The 12922-nt window shown below is 38.3% G+C and overlaps 1 protein-coding gene across 1 annotated transcript; it reads left to right on the forward strand.

The window, feature by feature from the left end:
* Positions 1 to 274: 274 nt before the first annotated feature.
* On the forward strand, positions 275 to 6943 carry LOC135085495 (uncharacterized). Its single transcript, XM_063980287.1, has 5 exons — positions 275 to 946; positions 1888 to 2061; positions 3537 to 3739; positions 4176 to 4470; positions 5580 to 6943. The coding sequence occupies exons 1-5, from the start codon at positions 777 to 779 to the stop codon at positions 5641 to 5643; spliced, it is 906 nt and encodes a 301-aa protein (XP_063836357.1). The 5' UTR covers positions 275 to 776; the 3' UTR covers positions 5644 to 6943.
* The last annotated feature ends 5979 nt before the right edge of the window (positions 6944 to 12922 follow it).

Here is a 12922-nt window from a genome sequence, read left to right on the forward strand (position 1 = left end):
AAAAGTGCTGTCAAAAAATAGCGGGAAATATTTTTTTTTTGATTCGTCCAAAAATCTCGAAACCCGAATGAATAAGTTGATGAGTATGTTTGAGGCTTCTTGAGTACATGCTTATGAGTCAAAACAATGATTAATTAATGAAACACAAACATGCAAATTAATGATTCTAACGCAACTTTGCAATAAACATATGAAAACCGGAAAAATACTATGACTTCTGTCACGCTCACGTGCCTCACAATTTGCGGGAAAGTGTTTTGTCTATGGAAATAAGTACTTTTCAATGTGAAATATTGGGCAATTAGCAAAGCAACACTAAATTAGAAACGTCAAAAAACAAAAAAAAGCCGCATCGGCGACAGTAGTTTTAATTTGTTTTTATTGTTATTAGTTTTAATTAATGTTATAATTAATAAGTGTGTGCTGGAACCGTAGTATTGTCTAGTCCTGTAATATATCCCGCTCGCAATCTGCTATGCAATGACTTTTATTGTGCCATAAAATATACATTTGACGACTCTTTGTTCCCGAGGTGTTGTTTTCTTGAGATTCGGGCGGCCGTTCCGTGTGGAACACTCAGCTAAACTTCCAATTTAGTGCTAACATTACGATCTAGCCTCGGGAGGTTCCTGAAAACCAGTTTGAAACCATTATTGTTGTTTCGAAATCTGTGTATTTGGAGTGGTGTTGAAATGGCGAGCATACTCAATGTTTCCCAAACAAATCGATGTTTACTGGCTATAAATGAAATTCTGGTGGTCCAATAAGAATCCTACATGAAAATGTCTGTTCAGAATCAGCAGGCAGTGTGGTCAGTGAAGGAAACAATTGATTCTAAGTATGAAAAATGTCGAAATATCACTGAAGAGATTTATAAAAGAATAAACATAACATTTCAAATAAAGCAGCTTGAAACGGCAGCGCAGAGTGATGGCTCGGACCACAGGTAAGTCTTTTACTTATTGTTATTCGGCTGGTTTTAATTTAAAAGTAAAATTAATCCTTGAACCATTTTGATCTTTTGCAACAGCACATTTTCAAGGCCACTGGCATCAACTCGCTGAAGTAACTTTAAATGATGATTTAAATTTGCATTTGCTTTAAGATAATGCTGTAGAAGTTGAATTTTAAGTGCTTATTAAAATTTTAAGAAGATTAACATTGGAATTTTAACTTATTAACCTCTTACCTACGGGAGGCAACTATAGTTGCCAAGTCAAAAGTCACTTCTCAATACGGGTGGCATCTATTGTAATTTTGGCAAAGCCAGTACTAAATCACGGTTTACGAAAAAAAAACAATAAAATTGCAAATTAAGTGTAAAATGCGTTTGTGATTATGAAACTACATTAGTTCCAGAATATAATATTCTAAATTTCAATACCGTAAGTCTCATAAATTTTAAAATATCTTGATGTTAAGTGGAGCAAACAATTTTATAGGTTAAAATACCCCGTATTGAGAGGCGACTTTGGTTTCCAAGAGCCCGTAGGTAAAGGGTTAAAAAAGGAAATATTTTTTTTTTGTCGTATTTTAATGTTGGTTTATTTTTTATTGAGATTTTTCCATTGACTAGGTACCTATTTATTGATTTCACAATAAGTATTTTAGCATTCGTAAGTAAGGTACACACGGCCACAGCGTTAACTATCCCTTTCCATTTTTGCTCTTGTTCTCATCAAATGGTGATTATTTGCAATGACTGGCAATGGGCAGTTAACACTGTTGCCGATAGTACATGGCAGCAATCCCATTATCAATTTATTCTAAAGTATTTTAGCTCTTTCAACTTTAAATTAAAGATTGCCCAACGCATCAGTGTGCTGCAAATACAAACTTTCAGACAATTAAAAAGAAAATTAACGAGTTAACTTTATTTTCGATCAGCGAGCAAATCGACAGCAACGAACTGAGCAACGAAACCGATCTGTTTGCATGCGACAAGACCAGCATATCAAGTAGCACTGAAGCTGAGAAACCGACTGCCAAGTTCGTTAACATCAACAATAATGAGGAGAAACCTAAGAAACCGGTGGTTGTATACAAGAGACCAAGAAAACGGTAAGCTTAACTAGCTTTTTTTCGTCCCAGATTGTTAGAAATTTTATCCTTATGTTATTCTAATGTTTGAACAATAATACTGTAAAGTTACATCAAAATCTGTTCAGTAGTTCTTGCATGAGAGTAACAAACATCCATCCATCCTTACAAACTTTATTTATAATACCTCTGGAGCTACTGAACTGATTTTGAAAATTTAATAACAATTACCACCTAACTAGTATCATCGTTGTGATGCCGAAAATTGATAAAAATTATAAGCATAGGCGCAGACCACCGAATTTAGTCGGCGGATAGTTGGGCCCGATTCTAATTAGAATCAATCAATCGGTGCATTTAGGCGCGATTGGTCCAATACCCTATTGGTCCAATTCACGATTGGTCCATTTCGCTATTTAGCCAATTCGCTATTGGTCCAATTCGTATTGGTCCAAAATAAAAGGATATCCTAAATGAAAAAAATAAGGAGGTTATTCAATGTTTACCTATTGCAGAAAAAAGCGATTGGTCCAATTACGAATTGGACCAATAACGAATTGGCCCAATAGCGAATTTCGACCAATCGCGAATTTGTAATTTTTTTACGTTTGGACCGATTGTGAATCGCGCCTAAACGCAATCGGCAATGTGTGCACTTCCATACATACCCATACTGATTAATGCTTGTACCACACCAACGCGTGCAGACGCCATCGCCGGTGCGATCACAGCGCGATCAAAGGCCAATGACAAATCGCGTGAACTGTCATAGGTCGCGCGACCTGTCATTTCCCTTTGATCGCGCCGGCGATGGCGATCAGTGGGCTGAGTGTGAGTCTGTCTACATCTATAGTCTGGTCCGTGAGCACGTAGAATTTTGTCCAATGACCCCAAGCTACCCATCCTTATTGCTCGCGCGTAATTATGTTGCTATCGCACTCGCACACTCACTGCGGGTGCCAGTCGCACAGTCGCGACAGCAATATAATAACGCGCGAGCGATAAGGATGGGTAGCTAGGGGTCATTGGACAAAATTCTACGTGCTCAGGCTCACGAACCGGGCTATAATGAGCGCGAAAATTGTAGTTTTTGAACGTTTCCCGCTAGGGGCGCTGTACAATCCATTATACATTTAATGTCATGTTTTGACGCGCTCACTAGTGAGGTTCATTAGCACTCGCGTTGGTGTGGTTGAAGCTTAAACTGCCCGACTAAACTATCGGCCGACAAAAAATCCGTGGTCTGCGCCTGGGCTTATTCTTAGGGCTATATTTCACCAGGACACCATGGCGGCGCAACCAGTCGCCGCTACCAACAAAATGTATAGAGCTTTGGGCAACCAAACGGACTGGTGTCCGTGGTGGTGGTCTCACCTGGTGGTGAGTAACTCTCTATAGAGCTGTATACATTTTGTTGATAGCGGCGACTGGTTGCGCCAAGGTGTCCCGGTGAAATATAGCCCTTAAACCTACTCCTTTTTCTACGTCGATTTCAGATTCCGCAAACGTGTAAAGAAGCGGCAATCGAAACAGCGGAGCGATTCAGACGGGTCCAGCGATGAGGCGCTCCCGCTTAGTCGGATGGTGGAAGGGGCCAAAGAGTTGGGGGCCACCGAGCGGGGGGCCACCGAGCCGGGGGCCAACAGCGACTCGCCGGATCGCGTGATGGGCGTGCCTAATGTAGTCATACTCGCAAAAGGTTGGTAAACAATATTAAAGTGTAAAAGCATCGAAAATTGGGGATATTTTGAAGCCACCATAGGTCGGACTGGCCGACTCGTGATCCAGATAAAGCGGCCGCTCCACTATTGTGGTGAGCTTAGGCGGTTATCACACTGCGCCGCGCTTCGCCGCGGAGCGCGTGATTTTCATATAAAAAATCACGCGCGCGGACGCGTTGTTAGTGTGAAGTGCCGCGCGTGTTTTCTATACAAACTGAGGTACTTGCATACAATGATTAAATCTGGCGCAGTGTGATAACCGCCTTACTCGTGATATAAGCATATTTAGCTTAGTACGAGGGACCAACCAGCCGGTTAGGCACAGCCCCCCCTCCCCCCTAAAATGATCTCAAGGTACTCATGCATGAGCTATGATACTAATTGCAGACTCAATCAATATTAATTATTTTGCAGACTTAATGAAACCAAAAATCCAGCCAGCCGATAAGAGGTCAACGAACTCTCCAAACAGAGACAGCAAGAAATCGCAGAGCGAGACGGAGAACTCAGAGAGAACCATTCCGACCATAAACAAGACAGATCCGGCCATAGGGAAGAAAGATTCGGCCATAGAGAAGAAAGATCCGGCCATAGAGAAGAAAGACCCGGCCATAGACAAGATAGGGGCGACGGGAAAAGATGGCAAAGGCGTAGATTACAAAAGTTGCAACATGTGTAGTCTGTCGTTCAGAGGCGAGAGAGGATTGAGGTATGTATTAATTATGTATAATTAGTATTATGTCTAAAGCCAGTGAGTGCGAGCTTTGGCTCGCACTCACTGCGGGCGCGCGTCGCACAGTCGCGACAGCAATATAATTACGCGTGAGCGATAAGGATGGGTAGCTTGGGGTCATTGGACGGGATTCTACGTGCTCACGGACCAGGCTTTATGTTACAATCAAAACTCATAATCGGTCGAAACCACTTTTACTGCAAAAATCAGTGAAAAGTGGTTTATAGTTTACTGACGCCCTTTGTCAATATCATTTTTGACAGATTTTTCGGTTTCGCTTGATTTAAAATTTTACCAATCGGTCCAAAATTCATACATGGATTCTTTCGCCATTAGAGCCCTAAAATATTTTTGATGAACATAAGCAGTACCAAGTTCAAACTCCCCGCACCCCGCGCTTCCCTCGACCAAAAAGTGGTGAGGCGCGTCTTCGTGGATGAAACGATCGATCAGTGGGTAGTTGCGTAAAAAAATATTTTTAGTTCGTCAATTTTAATATCAAAAAATATTGGACATTTATATTTTTAATTGTCAATCAAACAAATACCTAATTACAAAATTACAGTGCGTTGAAGTTCCGCGCGACGTCACAAAGTGCTGCACTTTTAAGCACTGACGTCACGGGCCTCTTCTATTGAACTTTGGCGTTCTTTATCTCTTTAAAATCTTCATTAAGTTTGAAAAAGTGAAAAACACGTGACAAGTATTTTTTGATAATTTAACCTACGCGATGGACTAATTCAAACTCTTGCTTTTTTACACAGGAAACATCCGTAATTAGCATGACATTTTAACAATATTTTTCCATTTTAATAATTCATTAATTCTTTATTTATTTTATAATTATCTAAACGTTTAATAATGACATTTCCACCAAACTCAATGTGTATTAAGATCGTCGTTCTGCCTCCTTCCTAAAGTTGCTGTGCCCTAACTGGGTCCACATTGTATAACTGCCTAAATTGTAAGACCTAATGTGAATGCTAATGTGGTTATGCAATAAACCATTGAGTATTAAGCATCCCTATTATATTTTTGTTAATTGGTTCATCATTTATTTAAATTAATTTGTTCTTTTGTTACAGGCGACACATCACCATGTCTCATTTGATAGAACCAGTCAAACCCAATGATATGAAGCCAGCTTAAGTAAGACCTAATTTAGCCATAAAAACAAGCACACTTATCAACCCGGAAACGGATCGTAACCGTATCAACCCGAGGCGCACCGTAACGTAAACGCCTCGCGTTTGACAGCGCGGTGAAAGTGTTGTGTTCATCCCTTTCCGCGTTGATAAGTGTGCTATGACCTTTAATTGTCAACATTAGTGCTTAATGCGGGTAGTTGTGAAGCCATGAGAAATGTAATGATTGTGTTCGCAAATATTCGCACGTTTTCTTATGGGGATATCAAATAGAAAGAGCATTAAAAATGCACTGTTAAGTACGAATTGTAGGTCTCGTTCTTAACTTAGTCAATGCCTGAGGCATGGGAGGGGTGACATTGACATAAAATATTATGACGTGACAGAACATACAAATCTTATAGATGACCCACGCTGAACTGTCCCACCAAACTCAATGACAGGGCGCCACCATCGTTCAACTATATGGTTTCCAACATGGCAAAAATCGGAACCAGCGATCCGGTATTGACGGTGGCGCCCCACTGTCAATGTCATGCATAGGACAGTTCAGTATTTTGGAACTGTATGCACATTTTTGAAGTCTCGCTGACGTTTGACGTCACAAAAACACCCTCCCGTGCCGCTCCCATACCTCAGGCTCTAACTCTGTTAATCGCTATACCTGCAACTTGCATTAAGCACACGAAGGCAGTGTTGTATTATATTAATGTGGATTTATATTTATCTGAAGTGTTGCGATGGCTTCTGACGTAAAACATATTCCGTTCTGATGCGTCACGACACTACGTCAGACAAATATAAATCCACTTTAAAAAAAAATTGATTATTAAGAAAAATTATCTTTTTCACATTGACTTAAATCATCAAATGGTTTGAACGCTGCATTCTATGTTGACAGTACCACAATGGTAGTAGATGCTTATTTAGTAAATTATAATAATCATTTAAAAATAAATCACACGAAACCGATTATTGTTGTCTCTCTCGCAATCTTGAACGATGGTATGTGTGTGAGAGAGATAACAATCGGAGTAGATGTTCAATCGCTCGCTCTAGTCTAAAAAAGTCATTTTAAAAAACCTCTCGTTCGAAGTAATTAGGCTCATTTATTGTCTATGCGTTTAAGCTTTAGTTCTTTAGATAGTGAATATCCGTGTTTATCTAAATTGCACCTTATATACATTTGAAAGAGTAGCTATTTCAATATTTCATTGATAGTTCAAAGAGTGAGACTAAAGGCGGATTTATATTTGTGTGACGTGCTGTTTCGTGTCGTGACGCATCAGAACGGAATTTGTTTTGAATACATTTATTATGGCAATGTTTAAACTAGAATATTATGTCATGTTTTGGCTTCTAACGTGTCGCACACTAATGCCGGTTTTCTAAATCAATCCTTATCAAAATCCAAAAAATAGCATCAACTGTCAAATTTCAATGTTTGGGGTTAAAATATCTACGGATTTCGATGTTTTACATTTTCATATTGTTTATAAGACTGTTTATACAACACTAAAGTGTAAACGCATCTAAAACTGAATGAAATTTGATAGTTGTAGGACGGATTTGGATTAGGATGGAATAAAGAAAACCGGCCTAAATGAATAAAACCGATTTTGTTCTGCGTCATTCATGACACAACACGTCAGACAAATATAAATCCACCTTTATCACTGTTATATCGGACCTTTAAAACTGTGATTTTCAGACTGCATCTACGTCCATTGTGATCGTACGCACAATATCATAGGGATTTTTAACTATAATTGCAAGGAAATATCTTGATATTTTTTACCCGACTGCACCAGAAATTAGTTATATTTTCAACTATGTAAAGTTCAGTCAGAGTAAATACAAATGAGTAGGTCATCGTCATAAAAAAACGCACCGAGCGCGGTTTGTATGTGAGCGCGCCAATATACGTATGCGGCGCTCACGCACACACTGGCTCATTCGGCGCAACCACTAAATTTCAACAATCCCCGCTAAATTTTGTCAGTGTGTGCGTGCGCGCCGCATCCGTGTTGGCGCGCTCACATACAAACCGCGCCCGTGCGTTTCTATGAAGATGCCCTACTCATTTGTATTTACTCTGGTTCAGTGCCACGCCTTAACGGCTTGATGTATACAACTGATATTGAACTATAGGTAGTGCTCAACTCAGTCAGCACGACGTACAAAATGCTAATGGATTGTTGAAAAATATCAAGATATTTTCTGTGCGTGAAATATCATATTATTAATATACAGGGTGTCCCGTAATGTAACGTCAAGCCGGAACTGGGTGTTGAGGCAAGTTGTGCTGGTTATCAGAAAAATATAAAAAAAAATCTATGTGGCATATTTTCAAAATAATAGGCATTTAAAAAAAATCTAAAAATTCTACTCCAGGTGACGGTCCTTTTACTCGTGTTGCCACAAATCTTCACATTTTCCAAAATTTTTTTTTGTTTTGTAACCCTGAATAATGCTTCTCTAAATTGTTATCAAAATTACAAAACCAGCTGCTCCAGCTTGGATGAAAAAAATACATTATTCCCAAAAAAAATTTCATAATAAAAATTTTGCCTAGTTTAAACTGACTGTCCTGAAAAAAAAATGTACTACGCGAGTGTGGCAAGTGACGTCATAATTTGGCGCATTTAGTAAGGATTCCAAAATGGTATAACACTTTGTAAAATCTTGCTGTAATTGTCGACAATTTTTGTTTATTGGAAATAATCCCGTTTTTAACTTTATCTACCTTGGTTAAAAATATTATTCTAATGTGCCCAAAATTCAAGTTTCTGGCTTAAGTGAGGTGGAGAAGCCATTTTAAAAGGTATGAGCGGGACGGAGAGGGGCATCTTACCAAGCAGGGATATTATGGATATCCGTAACCGTAACCGAAACTATCGGATATCCGAAATAAAAAAATATCCATAACCGTAACCGAAACTGATTCAAAAGTTACGGATAGTTTCGGATAAAGGCGGAGTCTAAGGGTACAATTCCAAACTGCAAAACTCTATGAAATCTGCAGTATACACGCCGCAGCTGCAATGCCGCGCTGCCGATTTCATAGTTTTGCAGTTTGCGGTTGCAGTTTGCGGTCTGCGGCCCGTCTTGGAATTGTACCTTAAATCTTAATATTTGTTACTAACTTGTCTGGCATTCGCTGGCACCATCTAATATGCCAGCCTGTTTTACCTTTATCATACATAGGTGTCGTCTTAGTTGGTACATAAAGTAGCTATGTGGGTCACGCTCACGCAGCATCTTGCTATTTGTATTACCTACATTTTTGAAATTCTAATAATTCCGTAACCGAAATTATCCGAAACTTTCGTATAATCTGAAATGATTTCATATGCGTGACCGTAACCGAAACCGGTATAATATTATTCTAATATCCGTAACCGTATCCATAACCGAAACTTCATATCCTTATTATCCCTGTTACCAAGTACAAGTGCAGGCAGAGCAGGTAGTAAAGGCGCGCGCGCACGGGTGACTTTTGTCACAGTATGTCAACTACTATTACTGTCATGGTGACAAAAGATTCTGTGACTGACTGTACGGTAGTCAGAAACAGAAACTTGAATTTTGGGCACATTAGAATAATAATTTTTAACCAAGGTAGATAAAGTTAAAAACGGGACTATTTCCAAAAAAACAAAAATTGTCGACAATTACAACAAAAATTTACCAAGTGTTATACCATTTTGGAATCCTTACTAAATGCGCCAAATTATGACGTCACTTGCCACACTCGCGTAGTACATTTTTATTTCAGTACAGTCAGTTTAAACTAGGCAAAATGTTTATTTTGAAATTTTTTTTGGGAATAATGTTTTTATTTCATCCAAGCTGGAGCAGCTGGTTTTGTAATTTTGATAACAATTTAGAGAAGCATTATTCAGAGTTACATAACAAAAAAAAAATTTGGAAAAAGTGAAGATTTGTGGCAACACGAGTAAAAGGACCGTCACCTGGAGTAGAATTTTTAGATTTTGTTTAAATGCCTATTATTTTGAAAATATGCCACATAGATTTTTTTTTATATTTTTCTGATAACCAGCACAACTTGCCTCAACACCCAGTTCCGGCTTGACGTTACATTACGGGACACCCTGTATAAAGACTAGATTTTAATATTCTCGTCTGTCGGTCTGTGTTGTATGAGATATACAATGTTTTGTATGGAAAGTTATTGTGGGGGGGGGGGGGGGGGGGTGTATGTTTTTAATGCGGGGATGTTTGGATGTTATCTACTGTCGTATTATATTTATTAACCTTTAAAAGGGAAACGTCACTGATTGACTGACTCACTCATCACGAAATCTCAGAAACTACAAGTGCTAGGAGTCTCTAATTTTGCATGGGGGTTCCTTTTAGAACGTAGGTGCTCACTAAGAACGGATTTTACGAAACTCCACCCCAAAGCACGGATCCACGCGTACGAAGTCGCGGGCGGCCGCTAATAGAGTTTAATCGGATTTAGATATACAGGATGTTAGGTAAATGGGTATATGAGCCGACACTAGCCCATGTTAACATATGCGTATAAATGGTATGGTGAAGTCAGAAATTTGATATCATCATTTTTTTTTTAATGTTCATACAAAATAAATAAAATCAGATTTGTATGAAAATTAAAATAATTAAAATGATGATATCAGTTTTCTGACTTCACCATACCATTTATGTGCATAATATTATGTTAACATGGGCTAGTGTCGGCTCATATACCCATTTACCTAACACCCTGTATAACCTGTTTTGAAATAAATTCTTTTTATTCTATTCAAAACAAAAAAAAATGTAATACGACAGTAGTAACACTTGCATGAGGCAGGGTCAAAATTCTGTGATCGATGGGAAGGAAATGTATTGTGATGTAGTTATATTGAAAATCGGAAGTCATACCATAGACACAATTTTCAAGTTTAGAACTAGAGGATATTGTCTATGGCGTTAGAGTAAAAGTGGTTGTTTCGGACATTTTTTGAGTACAAAATTCGATTTAAAAGATTTAGTCACTTTTAAAAAGTTTTTGAAAAATTAAAATGTATAAGTAGTTCTCTTCTAGTTGTTAAGGGTTACACGTTTTTGTTTTGTCTATGGTTTGACAAATGTTAGTCTATGGTTATGCAATGTTGCTATCTTTTAAGGAAGGTTTTAATGTTTGCTAGTGCTTTATTTTATTTCAAAGGTGCTCAGTTCGAAATAAAGAATTTTATTATTATATCATTGTAAGGAAATTAGTATAATATAGATTTATATATTTTGTGTCTATGGAAATTTTGTAATGTACATGTTTGGAGTATGCTCCTTTTATTTATATTTCTACTATAAAAAGTAATTTACGCCATTATAATTAAGCTAGTCAAAAAGTTGTTAGAAAATTCGTCTTGTTCTTTAAAATAAAACGTTGAAAAAATCACTCGGAAATATTTAAAAACCGTAAACTTTGACATATCAAGGATTAATTTTAAAAAATTGAGAATCATAGATGAACTACACTGAACTGTCCCACCAAACACATTGACAGGGGGGCGCCACCATCGTTCAACTATCGGAACCAGCGATCCGGTATTGACGGTGGCGCCCTGCTGTCAATGTCACGGGTGGGACAGTTCGTTGTAGTTCGAAATTGCGCAGTTCGATATTTGTTCCATTTTTAAATAATTGAACATTCGAGATTTAAATGTACTTTTTTTACAATTTTCAACGGTTTAGTTAGCTTGCCAGTATCTATAGTGTTGCCATTTCTAATGTTTTAATTTCGTGCTTAAGGGCAGGGGTGTTATGGATATGAAGTTTCGGTTATGGATACGGTTACGGATATTAGAATAATATTATACCGGTTACGGTTACGGATAGTAAATCATTTCGGATTATTCGAAAGTTTCGTATAATTTCGGTTACGGATATTTGAATTTTAAAAAGGCAAAATTCAAATAGCAAGACGCTGCGCGATTCACATAGCCACTTTATTTACTATGACGGTACCTATGATAAAGGTAAAACAGGCGGATATAACAGAATGGTCCCAGGGGATGCCAGACAAGTAACAAATATTAAAAATATTAAGATTTAGACTCCGCCTTTATCCGAAACTTTTGAATCGGTTACGATTTCGGTTATTTTTTAATTTCGGATATCCGAAAGTTTCACTTACGGTTACGGATGTCCATAACATCCCTGCCTTCAACGTATTTAAAGTCGGCGACGCAAATGTAGAAGCGTCGTTTTAAGTTTTAACTTGGATATGGGATCTCTTTAGTTGTAAATTAGATGCAAACAAACTTCGCGCTGCCATATTTTGGAACATCAATATGTATCTGCAAAATACATACACTCGGCATCAAATAAATCGCACCTCCCGCAACAAGCACTTCTCAAACGTATGCATCCCCACTTCCCAACAATATTGGCACCATTTAAAAGCCTAGTTGTAAACTTCATTTCATTAAACGAAAGGTTTTTACCCCAAAAATGTGTCTGTAGAAGGATCCAGAGTCACTTCTTCAAAAAATAGGTAGTTACGCTTGAGCCAACTTTTATGGCTATAAAACTGTTAAGTTGGGATTAATCGTTATCCATCTGTAAAAGAGGACACGTGAGATCATTATTTGGTTTTATAACCATAAAAATTGGTCTAATTGATCCCAGAGGTGAGCCCAAAGTGAGGTCTTTTTTCAAGTTTTTCAAGTCACATTTATTGTATATGTTAATCGTTTATTAGGAAATTAAATGTGATTTTCTTTAAGGATATTTATTGGGCTTTCAAATGACACCAATATTGTTGGGGCACCATGATTGTGTCAGTAGAAACGAGTTTTCCTGTAAAACGTAGGTGGGCCGATTTTTGTGATGACCAGTGTAGATCGTTTCATCCACGAAGACGCGCCCCACCACTTTTTGGGCGAGGGAAGCGCGGGGTGCGGGGAGTTTCGTAATGTAATCTCTTCATCGGAGATTTCAGTCACTGTACTTACAATATTGTGTCCGTGTAAGGCTGCCCTTCAGGCTGCTTATTCGTTTTAACTTATTTATTTCCATGTCCAACGTCGCCAATTCTTAAATAATACAGCATTCCGCTAATCCATATTTTTTTAGTAAACAGTGTGTTTCTATCCATGAGTGCACACGCACACAACAATAATGCCGCTCGGATTGCTCGGATCAAACTCCCCGCACCCCGCGCTTCCCTCGCCCAAAAGGGGTGGGGCGCGTCTTCGTGGATGAAACGGTCTATACCAAGTTTATTGTGAATTATGGGCCACAGCAGGCAA

Source organism: Ostrinia nubilalis, chromosome 28 (genome assembly GCF_963855985.1).
Source record: "Ostrinia nubilalis chromosome 28, ilOstNubi1.1, whole genome shotgun sequence".
Taxonomy (NCBI): domain Eukaryota; kingdom Metazoa; phylum Arthropoda; class Insecta; order Lepidoptera; family Crambidae; genus Ostrinia; species Ostrinia nubilalis.

Excerpts from the sequence above, each read along its gene's own strand:
- LOC135085495 (XM_063980287.1), top strand. The coding sequence starts at position 777 with ATGAAAATGTCTGTTCAGAATCAGCAGGCAGTGTGGTCAGTGAAGGAA. Across the intron at positions 2,062-3,536 it reads TACAAGAGACCAAGAAAACG|ATTCCGCAAACGTGTAAAGA; the intron begins GTAAGCTTAACT and ends CGTCGATTTCAG. Across the intron at positions 4,471-5,579 it reads AGAGGCGAGAGAGGATTGAG|GCGACACATCACCATGTCTC; the intron begins GTATGTATTAAT and ends CTTTTGTTACAG.